General features: G+C 43.2%; 1 protein-coding gene across 1 annotated transcript in view; it reads left to right on the top strand.

Annotated features, from left to right (window-relative positions):
- The first annotated feature begins 5,320 nt into the window (after positions 1–5,320).
- The window catches only part of NME3 (NME/NM23 nucleoside diphosphate kinase 3), a 106,776-nt gene continuing 95,841 nt past the window's right edge, over positions 5,321–16,255 (top strand). Inside the window, exon 1 of the mRNA XM_078662973.1 lies at positions 5,321–5,441. Coding sequence (XP_078519099.1) covers positions 5,396–5,441 — 46 coding nt within the window. The 5' untranslated portion in view covers positions 5,321–5,395. The remainder of the gene's footprint in view (positions 5,442–16,255) is intronic.

Raw genomic sequence — 16,255 nt, 5'->3', positions numbered from 1 at the left:
AAGCACACTGCTCCGTCCTTTAAGCAAAATACTGTTCAACCAATCAGCGTCTCCCATTCACTCCTTCAGTACGTGGTCTCCTGCTCCCAGGGGGCAGGGCACTTTCTGATTGCAGATGTGCCATGCAAAAAAACACCGCAATGCTCAGCTGGTAATGTTCTGCAAAGAAACATTCTAAGAAGTCGAATGTAAATCACCTTTAAAACAGGGATCGGTTCTAAAACTAAGCAACAGTCAGTACTTTCCTGGTTTTGCACTCCAGAGGTCAAGTAACGTGTCCCAATTCAGTTCTCTCATGCCTTTTTTGGCCATGTCAGTATCAGGGCACAAAGAAACAGTTGAGGTGGTCTGCACACCGTTATTTCTCCCATTATAATCCATTTAATTGATGCTTTAGCCAGTTGCGTGCAAATCTGGGTTGTGCGAGCCCTGGACACACTGTTACTATGTATCAACATGCGGGGAGCACGTAATACGCGCTCCACTCCCAGCTGCACTGCGTGTGAGGATATCCGATCCAACTTGTGTTTAAACCATTCAACATTCTTTAAAGTTTATCCAATTTTCTTCATTCATTTTTATCAATGCGACTCCCTCTCATTCATCCAATCCATATGTGTATCGTACTGCATTTAAGAAGCTTCACCTATTCCCATGCGCCCATCCGGACGTCTTCTGAAAATAAGGTCTTAATACACTGAATCGTTCCGAGCAGCAATCATTTATTTTCAACCCAATGCATTGGGTTGAAAATAAATGATTGGATGAATGAGAGGGAGTCGCATTGATAAAAATGAATGAAGAAAATTGGATAAACTTTAAAGAATGCTGAATGGTTTAAACACAAGTTGGATCGGATATCCTCACACGCAGGGCAGCTGGGAGTGGAGCGCGTATTACGTGCTCCCCGCATGTTGATACATAGTATCAGGGCACAGGCACACTCGTTCAAATTTGAAGCTGCTACATTATATATTCAGGAATAGTGAGGTGTGTATTTAATATTGTAATACAGCAGCAGCTCACTAATATTACTACAAGTAATCTCTGTGACACCCTCCTATTTCTCAAATATGAGGTTCTGTTTTTATCTAATAGAAACATTATTTATGGATGTTGCATGAAACATAAACACAACATTTCTCTGAAAAATGTCTGTAATCGACAAGTATTTGCAATGCAATAGGTCTCGCATTACTAAATGATGTGTTATCAAGCCGGCCGGACGTCATTTTATCGGAGTATGGACTTGGAAACTTCATTTTTGACCATGAAATAGGAATACTTACACTACACTCTTGTACTTGTTCTGAATACCAGAGGGGCCATCTGTTTGTCTTCCCGAATATGGACTGGTATTTATTTATATACATTTCGTCTTTTGACTACGTCTGACCCGGTTCTTGTTGACTTGTTCAATATAACTACCAGACATACGTTACATATCCCATGAGCACATATAACTCCTTGTACTGTACATTTTCTATTGGGACATCGTTGTTTATATTACTGTGACCGCTATTTCCGGAATACTCCGGCGGATCGGGTTTGGAACAATTTTATTCGTTGTCATGTGCCATATTATCTACAAAGATCCCGTCTACATTGAATTTCGTCCCACGATTTAGCCTTGAAAAAGTCATGGTACAAATTATGTACTGACGAAACACGTGTTGGCTGTTTCCTTTGATATTTGGCTGTTGCTTCAGAAATCTTTTGAATAAATGGAACAACATACATGGAAGAATTTTGACTGGATTTTCCTGTTTTGATATGAACTGTCATTGAAATGTTGTAATTGTTCTGTCTATGCAAATATGAGGATTATTAGGTCACTCTCTACGGATCTATAGGATAGTGCTTTATTGACCTGTTGTTCATAATACTAAATGTTTCAGTTATTGGCGTTGCATTATTATCAGCAACGCTAATAGCTCAAACTTTTACTAATGTGAGACCTATTGCATTGCAAATGCTTGTTTAACAAGCTGGGAGATGTAGTGTTGTGAGACTATATGCCCTAGGACCCTAGGTACACGGCGACTCAATAGAGGAATTGCAGTAACTTGCTGAGAGGTGTTAAGGCGTGGTTGTTAATTTATGATTTAACCAGAGAGCTTCGTGTGATTGTATGCTAAGAAACAGGGACATAAACTCCTTGTGTGGGTATTCATTTACATGCTCCCAGGCTGGGGAGGAGGCTGCTGAAGGTATGTCCAGTGCTTTAAATGGGCCGGTACTCACCGGTACGGAGTACCGGCACTTCTTGGATTTGTCACCCTGAGTACCGGCACTTCTCTACTGCCCGAGGAGAGTACCGGTAATCATTAAAAGGTCGGCTCACTGGCGGAGAGTGCTTATGAGCAGAAGTGGAACAGTTTGGCAGCCAAGGCGCTACTTCTGTAGCCCCCATCTGAGCCCCTGCTGAGCTACTCAGCAGGGCTCATTTGAATAATGTGCGGTGCTCACCGTCAAGCTGTGCTTGACAGAGCAGGGTGGAGATTCATTTTACCTGCTACTGTGCGCGTGTGATTTTCAAAGCGCCGCACTTGTAGTGAAAAGTCAGTGCAGGGTAATACTTTAAATATAAATGTGATCAGGGGCAAGGGCGGCGGATTCTCACACTACCCTTATTTGTCTAGATCGGAGGATTAATGTCCAGACAATTAGATGGAAGAGGCTCCTTGGGCGCTAATATAACTACTTTCTCGTCAAATGCCTCAATTACCTGGTCTGTACATTGAAGGCTTTCTCTGATGAGACACCGCTGCAGGGCCGCTGTTTGACTGAAGAAGAGACAGGCTAGCGATCCACGCGGTGCCAGGCCAGCAGCTCCCCTCGGTGGCGTTCTGACAGCTGTAAAGAGATTCAGCTAAGTCAGATATTAATTTAATAATTTCCTGCTGCTGATCGACATTTAAAATGTTTGTTACAGAAATGATTAGGGGGCTTCAGCATGGCAGAGGGCCTTGCAAATGGGCACACTAGAGTTGTCCACCTGTGCTGAAAATGCGCTACGTTTTGTCTTAACTTTCAGTTTTGCAGATTTATTAGTAGTGCAAAGTGTTTGCTTGACAGTGACACTACTAAGCAGCACCCTTTATTTTCTCAGCACAGTTAGACTTGCCAAGTCAGAGATAAGTCATGTGATTATTGTTCCTGCTGGAGAGAGGTCAGAATTTTCTCTACTGGCAGTTTTCACTCTCACCATTAAGTAGGGTAGAGGGTTAATATGCCTCCTTCAAAAAAGCATATTGTATTGTACTGTATTGTATGAGGATAGCTACGTGAGTTGCTGTTTAGTCAGAGATATCCCTTTGTTATATGTGATTTAGACGCCCCTGAAGCTGAGGTTGGGGTGGAGGGTGCTGATTTTTTTTGCTGAAATTATAAAATAGCTTCTAAAGCAACTGTGGCAGAGTTTGACTTCCTTGTTGCTCAAATGATTGTGATTTCTGATGTGTGTCTATTTCCATTGACTTCATTCCATGATTTTGGAAGCAACAATGTGCCGCTCTAAGTGTTACACATCTAGTTGTTGCCTGACTCTCATAAATCCACTGAATCTATGAAAATGTCACACATAAGCAATCTGAAACATTAGCAGCTATACTCAAATGAGTGTCATTTCTGATATTTATATGATTCCCTCGTCCTCATTGCTTAATTTTGCTCACAGGAAAGTGTCACTCATAGCCGTTGAAATGTCACTCATAATTACAATAAAAATATGAAAATGTCACACGTAAGCAATCTGAAACATTGGCAGCTCTGGGGTCCATTCAGGCCCTGTGCTGTCAACCACATTCACACTATCCTCTGCATTTGCTCAAACACAGGAATCATGGCAGTCCCCTGGTAGTGGCAATTAAAAAAGCCATGGTGAAGAGTATACCATGGCTTTTAACATACCGGTGTCTTTTGTGTGTCTGCTTATGTTTGTGTGTTTGCCTGCATTTGTATGCCTGTTTTTTGTAAGAAAAATGCGAGAGAGAGAGAGAATCAAGACACTCTCAGGAGGTATATTAAAGAAAATGGGTGGCACTTTGTGTGTACATGTCTGCGGCGACAAAGGTTCATGAATAACGTAATAGGGAGGGTTGGTGGGTGAGTGAGTGGATGGATGGATGAGTGACTGGATGTATGGGTGAAAGAGGGTGGATGATTGGATAAAAGGGCGGATGGTGGGTGGATAAGTGAAAGATTGGATGGATGAATGAAAGGGAGGGAGGATGGATGAGAGGGTGGATGAGTGAAAGGAGGGATTGAGTGAAAGTGTGGATGGAATGAAAGGGTGGATGATGTAATGGAGTGAAAGGGTTGATGGATAGATGAGCGAAAGGATTGATGGGTGAGTGAAAGGTGGATAAAGAGATGGATGAGTGAAAGGGTGAATGGATAGGTTTGGATATGAAGGGTGGACAGACGGAATGGTGAAAAACTGAATAGACAACAGAATGTAAAGGATAAATGGTGGACATCAGCAGGTAAATGGTAGGATGAAAGGATGAATGGATAGTTCGATGGAAGAGACAAGCGAGATCTTCTGGGGAGGGTCATGACGATTTGCTTCATTTGCTTGTTGCCATAAGAGCTTCGGTTTGATGTGGGGGTGTTTACATTTTCTTCCTAGTGACATGCACAAAAATATATAGTATTGTGCCAAACAACATCAATTAACAGTATGGCATTAAGAAGGTGCAACTATTGCAAAAAAAGGAATAACATATCGCATTTCTTTCGTTTTGTGTAATGGGTTAACCTGCTTTGTTTATATAAACACATTCATCATGTGTTTTGGTGTGCGCTGCAACTATTATGGAAGTTGTTAAGTATCATTATGTCTTGCCCTTAGCCCCGCCCCTAGTCCCGCCCACTCACTACAACTCCAGCTCATTTTAATGAGTACCTGCACTTATTTTTTCCCATTTAAAGCACTGGGTATGTCGACCGAGGAGGTCGGAAACCTTTAAAAAGCGCATTGAAGCCATGAAAAGAAGCTCTACCCTGGATCAAACAGAAAGGAAATAAAAGACGTGAAAAAAATTGAAATTATAGCTGTATAATAAATTGTCCGTTCAAACATACATTGGGTGGGATTTTGAGGAACTAGAAATATTCCATCAGGGCAGTATCAATGCTAAAAATATGGAAACGTTTCAGAGTTAAATGTTCGTGGATTTCTATAGCACAACTTTAGGGTGCCATCAAGATGCAGCATCTTTCAAACATGGCCGCGCCCTCTTCACACAGGATGCTTTTGCTGCAGTCCTATTTTTGTGTTTTCACTTAGCGCTCCACCTTATAGGGATACGTGCTCTGCTCAAGGCTAGTGCATTTGAGTGCAACATGCGCGCGCACGTTTAATGCTTTCCCTTTTGTTCAAGATACCGCCATGATCTGCTTAGTTCTGACGTTCTTCGCGCACATCTTCCCCGTGGGTGAGAAATAGAAAGATATGTCTACCGTTAAGGGGCATATGCTGCATGTATGGTAGACATAGGTGTTCGCACAATGCATAGACTCTGTTTTCTTGAATAGCACCGTTACCTTAGCGTTGCCCCACATGCGAACTCTCGTTGCATGCCAGCCATAGGTGCTTGGGGGCGGCTCAGTGCTAAAGCAGTCCAATTAAGAAGGACCACCGAGCACAGCAATTTATTTTATTTGGTGGGTCTGACTTGGCTGTGGGAGCCAAAGCACGAGCCCCGTCGTTCTAATATTTGGCATCAATTCGTGCCACAAACGTCCTGAGATGGTATTAATAAAAACTCTTCATAATTGCAAACGCGAATTCCTTTAACGAGTTTAAACATAACACTTAAATATAAGTCTGTATCACTGCATTCAATTCCGTGTATCAGAAGAGATAGTTTCTAAACATGATCTCGTGTATTCATGAACTGGCTCTCACCCTCCACAAAGGTACTGTGAGTGAATCAAGAGACGAGTTAACTGTCATGCGTTGCCTACATTGTCACAACGAATGTAGCAACGCTTTATTCTATTAAAAGGTTTGCAAGAGAGGCTTTTGCACAGCGCACGCCCTGAAATAAATTGTTTGTAGGTACTCGCAGAATACTGTATCAAGAAAAATAATTGACTAGGCTCTCAAAATGTGCTTTGGAACCCGGGTCTGAACACAAGTTGCAATTTAGGCCATTTAACACCATACGATAGGATAGTACTTTGTGTTTAATTTTCGAGGAACAAAATCATTACACTGTATGAAATAAAGTTTCTCATTACTCCATACATCAAGTTGATGCATAAAATGTTATTAGAAAAAAGTGCAAAGTTAAAGGTATGCAGGCCGTTCTATTTAGATCGCGCGTAAGTATACAACCTCTTGTATACTTTAGTATACGTATATCTCTGGGGGCCAAATGTCATTCCTTGCGTCTCGTTTGTTTCAATGTCCTTTAAAAATCCTCGCTTACTAGTGGCCAGTCCTGTTTCTTTGTCCCTCCTTTCTTCCTTCAAGGAACACTGACTTAGTAAAATATTATTACTCTTTGTTCTGTTTATCTTCTTGTGGGGGGGGGGAGGGGGGGCTATTTATTATGTTTTCAACCTTGTGTTACACTGTGGGTGCTCAGACGTAGGTGCTTACATTTTATTTATTGCAGCATTCACCCTCCCAGTTCTTTCCATGTGGCTGGCATTCTTTTGTATTCTTCCCAAAGGCAGCTCCCAGGCTGGCTTGAAATGCAAGGAATTAATTATTGTGGTATTAAGTTTGCCTCCTTTAATTTCCTTGAGAAACAGGAACAAAAACACTGCAACAGCAGCTCTGGGCCCCACAAGGCTATAACTGGCACAGATTGCCTCTTTAACGGGTCCCTTGAAACGCTCTCTCGTCTTGTCCTTCCTGTCCGAAGCCAGCAGCAGCCAGCCATGCCTTCTAGGTACTGCAGTTCTAAATCATGTAAAAAGTTAAACCACTACTTAAACATAGTACATTGTTTCAGTTCCATTAAGTTCAACTGATACTTTATTATACATGCTGCTTGTGTTCTTTCCTCCCCTCCAGGACCTGTGCTTGACTGCTGGCTGGGGAGTTCAAAGTCTCTACTGGTCGGTTTAGCGTTGAGGCCAAAAGTTTTCCTTCTGGTAAAATGTCCCCTATAAAATGTGCATTTGAATGTACCACATTAAATAAATGCAGAACAAGAACGCTGGGCCAGTCCAAGGGCAGTACGATCGCACTAGATACTGACTTCAGAGAGGCAATGTTTCAGTGCGATCACTCTGGATACTGACTTCAGAGAGGCAATGTTTCAGTGCAATCTCACTGGATACTGACTTCAGAGGGGCAATGTTTCCGAGTTTAGTTTGTTTTTAAAGCACTGGCTGACACGTTCATAGCCTCCAGCAATTTCAGCCAATAAAAATCTCAAGATAACTCTGGTGATACATGTTCTTGCTGGAGAGATAAGAGTTGTCTAGTGATGAAGTTTTAACTCATCGCAAGGTAGCACAGAGGGTTAATATGCAGGGTGCAAAGAAAGTATACCATGCAGATCACAAAGTGCATAACATGTAAATAGGTCTGTGGGTTACTGCTTTTCTGTTACTTGCTGCTGTTACAATCCTAACATAGAACAGTGAATTTATATCTGTCAACAAAGAACTGCATGCACTGCAAAGTATAGATTACAGCAAATATTGAAGTTGCAAAAAGGGTTCATCTGGATAGAAATCGATTCTTATTATTTAGGAGAACCCCCAACTATGGTGTTCTGTTTCGAATTCTGAGTTGGTGCTTCTGGGGCCCAAGCAGTCTTTAGCAATGCTGCCTACCAATATACATGACTTATGACTCCTACACTCTGTAGTCCTCTGTCTTGTGTAACATTTCCTTTACATTAATTCATACACATATGATTAATTGCCTTTATGTCATTTGTGTGTGATGCAAAGTACTCTGACACCCTAAACTGGTATGAGTGGCGCTTTGTAACTAATTAAATGCATCTGAACGTTAGTGGTTATGGAGCCTAAAGGGAAACTGTTAAAGGGTGGTGATGGTGAGGGAATCCGCATCACTCAGCCTTACCTCAACATCACCTCAGCATCAGCACAGCATCACCTCCTCATCAGTGCACCACCACCAGTGCAGCACCATCTTAACATCGGCACTGCACAGCACTATCTCAGCATCAGTGCCCCACCACCGCACTGCAGCCCCAGCTCAGCAGCAACTCGGCACCAGCGCAGCACCACCTCAGAACCAGTGCAGCATCACTACCTCAACATCAGTTCACCACCTCAGCTCAACATAAACAACAGCACAGCACCATTCTTGCATCAGTCCACCATCACCAACGCTGCCCGACCTCAGCAGCAACTCAGCACCACCGGAGCATCACCTCAACACAGCACCAGAGCAGCACCACCACCAACTCAGCATGGTTCAGCGGCACAGCATCACGCAACACCACCCCAGTAACACTCAGCACCACCTCAGTAACACTCAGCAGCACCTTAGTAACGCTCAGAATCACCAGCACACCACTACCTCAGCACCACCTGAGTATCATTCAGCATCACTTCAGCATTACTTAGCACCACCTCAGTTTAACCTCAGAATCTGGCATCTGTTGATTTTCTCCTAGTGTCTGTCCGCTGCTTGTGTTGTAATTCAGGTACTATTTCTCAATCTCCACCCTCCTATTGTTTATGTCCCTCCATTCATAACACAAAAAGCTATAACAAACAAGCATTACAAGAGGTAAGAAGAGGTTGCCAGCATTGCAAGGACAAAAAAAGTAGAAGACATTTTTTGTTACATTTTTTTTTTTAAGAGTCATTCAATTGTACATAATGTGTTCTTTAAAGTCCATTACATAACACTCCATAACACAAAATACCATTCCACATACTTACACTCCATTACACATAGCCCCACACCACATAATTCCAATACACTTAAAAACACATAATTGCTATCCTCACAATACAACTGCACACCATACCAAATAACTCCACGACACAAATCCACACCACACGGTTTCACACCACACAATACCTCAACTAGCAAGTCCAATCCAACCCACATAGTTGGCACACACCACATACTTCCACTCCAATCCATAATACATAAGTAAGATACATTTACAATGGCAATAGCTCCAACTGTTTCCTTTTTTTAAAATTTTTTTAAATCAAACAAATCTGATGCTTGGCTCCTACCCATTTGTTCTTTTCCATCACCAAAAACGCAAAGCTATACACACCGTTCAATGCCACACAATTCAGCTCCACACATTTCCAATCCACAACGCATAATTTAACACCAAACCACATAATGCAACTCAGCACAATTATACACCACCTACATCCAATGCACACCACACAATTCCACATTGTGTCGCAACATTCAACAGCACAACACATAATTAAACTGTACTACTTAATACTTCAGAACTCCGAATCCCACTCCACATAATGCCACTACACTGAATTCCACAGAATTGCTAACCATATATTTCCACAGCTCACTATGCCACATAATGACACTACACAAATCCACTCCACACCACACACTTACACGCCACACAATTACACAACTAATACAATCCATCCGACATTGTTTCACTACACACCACATACATACATTCCATAACACACAAGTAAAATACATTGCCATTTACAATGCCAATAGCTCCAAATCAAACAAATGCAAGACCACTTGCATTTACAGCGCTTGTTTTATACTGCTATCCCGTGCTTCCCGAACTTGACATCTCCCTGCTCGACACCTCCATGAAGCCAGTTACGAAAGTGAGCAAAAGAGTGGGTCCTCGGAGATTCCTGAGTTTCAGGTCTTCATCAAGGCAAAAGTTAAAGTGAAGATTTTACCGTAGCCAGAATTTAATAGGGAGCTTAAAATGCTTTTCATTTTATTTGAAGAGTGTGGTGTTGTTCGGTAGTTCAGTGCAGACGAGCTGATTGTACAGATGTTTAGTGCTGTGCTGTGAAAGTGAAAGGAGAGGAACATAATGGTGTTTTAAGAACGACTAGAATGGCTAAACGTCACTTTCAGTCCAGTCCTTGGTGTCTCTGTGACCAGCCTCTAAAATCCCTTCTCAGATGAGAGCGCCAGGCAGAAGCCACATCAAGTCAGAGCTTGCTTTCAGCGTGAACTTCCAAAAGACATGTGGCTTGAGCCTTCATTGACACAGACCACATTAGCATTGCCAGCAGTAGTATTGCACAATCTGTGCACTTTTGGCTCTAGAGAAGCACACAGCAGTTTCCTGATGTATAGGGACATGGCGTGTGCAAGTCCAATTGATGATCACACACTGGGCAGGGGTAGTGCAAGTCATAGAGGACACCAACTGTGTGAGAAATACTGATCATAGATTGATGCACATTCAATGAGTTATATGTGTCATATGGTGGTAGGCACTGTGTGAAGGAACACACCACAAACTGCCAGTTAGGCACACATTATTTTGGCAGTGTCCTCTATCTGGTGGATTACATTGCAGGATCCGAGCCAACTATAGAGATGCACATATCCCAGAAATATTTCAAGTAGCTGTAGAGAATCATCTGCTGGCAGGGTAGCCCTTTCAATTTGTTTTTACCTCTTATCATGTGCATTGTGTATTATGTAACAGTTCAACAGAATTGTCTGGGCAAGATTAGTTTCATGTGATCTTTCTGTAAAAAATTCCAATCACGCACTGGTTTTTGTAAATGATAGTACTGTCACTCTATCCGTAAGAGTCAGTGAGGGACAGCCAACACGTGTTTCACCCCTTTACACGGCCATCCGGCCTGGGGCTTCCTCAGGGCGGTTGATATGCTTTAAATACAGATCAGGTTGTCTTGGGGAAAAAAGATCCTGAGGATTCTCTAAATATCGGGCATAGTGCCGGTGCGGGTCGTTGCAGTCAGCTGTAGTCGATGTAACAGTGCTGGCGCTGACCATGCCGGGGTCCATGTGTGCTCATAGCCAGGTGCAGGAAGCAGATTTGCAAGTGCAGGCATGTATGTTACAAATGTAATCTCATCCAACCTAGCTACAATACTTTTAATACATTGCTAATAAAGAGTAGTTTAGGTGCGGGACTCTGATCTTAATCGTTACTAAATTTGGGAAGGGACCCCTTATAAAGTATGGCGTAGCATAGGACAAGTAATTGACTTTAAATGAATAAGTAGATGTAAATTAACGCAGATTCAGTGGCAGGTAAAATTGCCATTTGTATAGACATGTCTAGAAAAACATGCTGGTCTATAACTTTTGGGTCACTTTGAGGGCTACTCCTTTTGTGTCCTCCACGGGTCCATCTAGGACATGTCTGCACTCTGTGATAACTGTGGCCTAGTACTTGGCTTTGTACAAAGTCTGCAGCATATTGTACTCCTCCACAGACATCCCCCCACTTCCCCCCTCCTTAACCTCATCCATGCTGTTGACGAGCTCAGCTCGTCATGGAGTACAGTTGAGCTCCACTCATGACGAGCTGAGCTCATCACGGCCGCTGGAACGTTCGTACGCGGGTCTAATTTCCCCGCTGTGCTGAACGTTCTAAAAATGTACAGCCGTGACGAGCTCAGCTCATCATGAGGGCATCTCCGCTTTGCCTCATGACGAGCTCAGCTCGTCATCAGCATTGGGGCGCTGCGCGCGGCCCCTCCCCCGCCCCACAGTGGGGGGAAAACACCCTGCAGCGAAGGGGTTAAGCACTGTCGCCAGACTTGGCCGAGCATGCTGTGGACAGTGCGGTCACTTAGCACAAGCCCCGTGCTCCTCCCTGCCTGGGCAGAATAACTCAGGACCTACTTAGGAGTCTTGGAGGAACATCACACTCCATCATCCTTCAATATTGGGAGGTTTCATCTTGCATCCACTTTGTCCCCATCCTTGTGAAACAAAAGCTGCCTTCCTTGTGCATTAGGAGGGATTTATCCACCCTGCTAATCACAGAATACTCTGTCCCATTGTGGAAAGAAATTAATACATCAAGTAATCTAACGCTTTCTATGTTCCACTCTTTGAGATCTTGGGCCATATGTATCAAAATGTTGTATTGCGATTCTAAAATTGCAATTTTCAGCGAATCGCAATTTGAGAATCGCAAAATACTATGTATGTGGTATTTGCTAATAATTTTGCGAATCCCACATATTCCTTATTTGCGAATTTCAAATTGAGATTTGCAATAAGGAATACCTTCCCACTCTTTCCTATGGGCTAGGAGGCCCATAGGAATCAATGGGAAGGCATTCTCAATTTGCGATTAGCAATTAGAGAATCGCAAATTGAGAATGCAATTTCAAGGGGGCCAGGATGTCAAAAGGACACCCTGTTGCACCCCTGAAATATGTATGTGTGCACAGGTGGTGCACATACATGCCCTAAGGGCATGTATGTGCGCCACATGGCACTTTGAAAAATGCAAAAAAAGTGTATTTTTCAAAGAAATCGCAAATTACCACCAACTTGGAGTTGGTGGTAATTTGAGATTCCTTACGGCCAAATCGCACTTTTTCTGTGCTTCCTACATTGCATTTAAGGAATCGCCATTTGCTATTCCTTAAATGCAGTTGCAAAATAGGGAATCGCAAATTTTGCGATTCCTTATTTTGAAAGTGTTTTTCTTTCTCATACATTACACACAGCTAAATTGCGATCGCAAACACTGAAATTCTGCGAATCTCAGCGTTTGCAATTTATATATGCCCCCTTGATTGCAATCAGATTGCACCCTCTTTCCCACATTCGGACGATTAACCACCTTTTACCTGATCCTGATAGTTTTCTAATCTCTCACTCTAATAGAGAAGATCGCTTTGCCTATTCAGGATTCCCGTTTCATCAGTCGTACTGCTCTGCTTGCTAGTGTACTTATCATTTAGACCAATGGAGCAGTGCTAAAATGGGCACAGGCGGAATTTCGGCCAAGTTTATTACTTGTGCCTGACTGCAAATTCTGCTTGTTCCTGGTTTACTCAACAGTTTACTACCAGCTTTTATTATTATTATTATTATTATGCGTTCTTATATAGCGCTCGATTACCCGTAGGCATCTCGGCGCTTGCCTTGGGAACCCGTCCGGGCTTTTTCCCTGTGAGATACCCGTACTGGGCATCCCCAAGGTGGAAGCCAGGCATCCCGCCGCGGGGGGGGCCGTAGTGGAGATTAAGGCAGCTGATGCCCAGAGCTGCAGAGTGTGAACCCATGATTCGAGTAGGTACCGAAACGAGAATTATCGAGTCCGTGGATATTTGGGCTCAAGACCCTGCCGCGTCAGGAATTGAACCCTTGTCCCGGGTCTGACCTCTGCTTCAGGATCTACCTCCTCTAACCAGTGAGCCACACTTCTCCACCAGCTTTTAGGTGGTGGTAACTGCCTGTTCAGAAATGTAAATACATGCTAATGACAAGTATAAAATGTACTAAAATACTAGATTTTTTTTCCCACCATTTTTTGCCCCATCTGTACACGGCACAAAAAATACCGCAGATCACCCCTCTGGGCTTCTTTAGGGATGGCTGCAGGGCAGGCGCAGTGGTACTCTTTGTTGGCATACTGCAATTGAGTTTTTAACGTTTTACTGTGGTTTATTTATTGTTTATAGGCAATTTTGTACCTCATTGGGACCCTTGTTGAAGCTAACATACATGCACTTTGCCTCATGTTGCATTGTAATTTGTTGAGTTTATAGATTTAAGCACACCATACTTTATTGCTTCTGTTGCTTGTTCCCTACTCTTCTGTCTGCTTCTCTTGTGGAAAGAGTGTTTTATTGGGTTATGAACTTCTGCCTTCCCTCATGGTTCACTTCGTTTAGTTCCACATTAGAGCTGTAATTTTGGGTAGTACTTGTGCTATCTAGTGTTTTGGCCTTATTGCAATGTGCAGATCACCCAGGGTTACTTATGAATGACTGCAGATCAGACGCATAACCAAGGCTAGACCATCTGCATCTGGATGTGGCCTGCGCAAGCCATGCTGCATCTTTACTCTTTTAGCCCTTAATCTGAAAATGCTCAAAATCCACGACCATCCTAAATGATCCCTCCCTACATTGAAGCTGGTGAACACTCATACTCTAATCTAAAAACAGACATCCAATAAATAGGTTTATCTCACCTCTAGGCATTTACAGAGGCCCTAACAACTTTAAAGGTGTACTAATTAATATCCGCTCACTACATACATATAAAATAGAAGCGAACAAGTGGACATCTGATGTACAAATTAATATCTTTTACCACTGAAACATGGATGCACAACGCTTCCAAGGCAGATATTGTTTATAAACAATTCTCGTTCTGCACAAATGAGGCGGCGGGCTAGCAGTGTTTTTAAACAGGATCTAAGAATCACTACTATTAACTTTGAAACTTTTGCTCAAGGTAAATTATTAAGATTAACACTTCAATTCCCTTCCACGTATTTGATAACATTTATGCGTGTGTGCTGGACACCAGGTTCTGATACAAATTTCTGCATATATGCAAGAGATTTGTTTGATAACCCTGATATTAATAAAGACGTCCTAGAATCATAGCAATCTCTATGTTTGAGCCAACTAATACAAACCCCACTCATCCAGAGGCCGAATAATTGACCTGGTATTCAGGAACAGTAACTCTGTTGTGGTTTCTGGATAAGCTCTCCTTCCATGGACAGATCATTGTTTTTGTTTTAATCTGTTGTTATTGAATTTATCATCATCTCAAATAAATGTAAACAAGCAAATACAGCTTTCTTGCTACACTGCACAACACCCTCAAGGACAGTAGTTACAGATATGTGATACTGAATATGGAGTTCCAATCTTAATGTCTCAGCGATTGAGTGCGACAAAGTGGCTAGCAAGTCTACATCTGATGAAGTGTAAGTCAGAGCGCTTTGCTGGTCACCCATGGGGAGCTCACCTACTGGTGGGTTGTGCATGCACTGCTTGCAGCAGCATTAACATTGGGAGTGGGGGTCAAAAACCGGGGGCAGTTAAGATTAACTCAGATGCGGTCTAGGTTGTCGAGGCACCTCTAAGCAGATAAGGCGATGATCCCTGGATTACAATGTATGCTGGCGTTGGTGTGCTGTCTTTGTGCGGCATGCAGGTTCTACTCGTAAATTTAGCAATTTCCTATATGGGTGCAGCTTTTGCGTGACGTGTATTTTAGAGGTCAGCTCAGGGTTTGTGTGGGGTGCATGTTAAGGCCCGTCTATTGCTGGCTCTGTTTCAAGTTCCGGCTTCTCATCCCTACCCAGAAGTTTTTGCAGAATTTCACCCCAGTATTCTGTGATTGGGGTTATGTGTAGGCCTAATGTGTCTTCCCTGTGCAGCGCCACGCTTTCTGCCTTGGCCCACACCTGCAGGGAGCACATCCAAGCACTCATGGCCGGGGATTCTGGTGAGCGCCATCTTTTGGTGAGCAGTCTCTTTGCGACAGTCAGCCCTAGCGCAATCAACCGAGAGGTCAGGCTTTTGGTATTTTAGTAAAGATGTAGAATATAGGTCTCACTTCAAGGGTGTCATTCGGTCTGTATAGCGGCTCAGCGAGGACACCACTGACTCCCAGTACTCTCCTAATCACGGGCAGCTTCACACCATGTGCAGTAGGTCTGCACCAGTGGCATCACAGCATGGACAGGCAGCTTCTGCGCTACTATAGAATTTATACATTTTTGCTGGAGTAAGGTTAGCTCTCTGTGTGATGAAATATTGTATTAGGCGAAATTGCACGTTCGCTGGAAATTACTTGGCCATTCCAGTACCCTGCTACACTCAGCATCCGTGAGCGGGCGCTGCAAGTCTCCCTCCCATCCTGCCCCCAAAGAAAGCAATGGTGTCACTGTGTGATGCCTAAGGGAGGCAGTGAACCACTTAATAAGGTGTCTTCCTTGTTCCTTGACGTGTTAATATTGGAGGGTTAAGTGCGTTGGGGCCTCTCTTGACATGTCTCCCCAGCGTAAATGTAGTGTGGCTATGACTGTTCGGTTTACGAGGAATTGCCCTGGGTCTTTCCCACAATTTTCCGCCAGTGAGTCAAATGATATCAGGATCCCCTCATGATACAGATCTCCCTACAGCTTATATTCCACTCTCGACAGGTGTCATAACTCACGGGTTGCAATGGGGTCGTGGCCCCTGGGTGTGCCTATTAGTGGGAGCGTGAACAAATGAATGAATGATGGATTTATATAGCGCATGGCTGCCCTAAGGATGGGGGTGTATAGCTTAACACTCCGTGTTAAGAGCAGGCTTCTGCGGTAAA

Source organism: Lissotriton helveticus, chromosome 10 (genome assembly GCF_964261635.1).
Source record: "Lissotriton helveticus chromosome 10, aLisHel1.1, whole genome shotgun sequence".
NCBI classification, from domain to species: domain Eukaryota; kingdom Metazoa; phylum Chordata; class Amphibia; order Caudata; family Salamandridae; genus Lissotriton; species Lissotriton helveticus.
The sequence above is the reverse complement of the archived record's forward strand: the minus strand, read 5'-3'. Positions and strand labels throughout refer to the sequence as shown.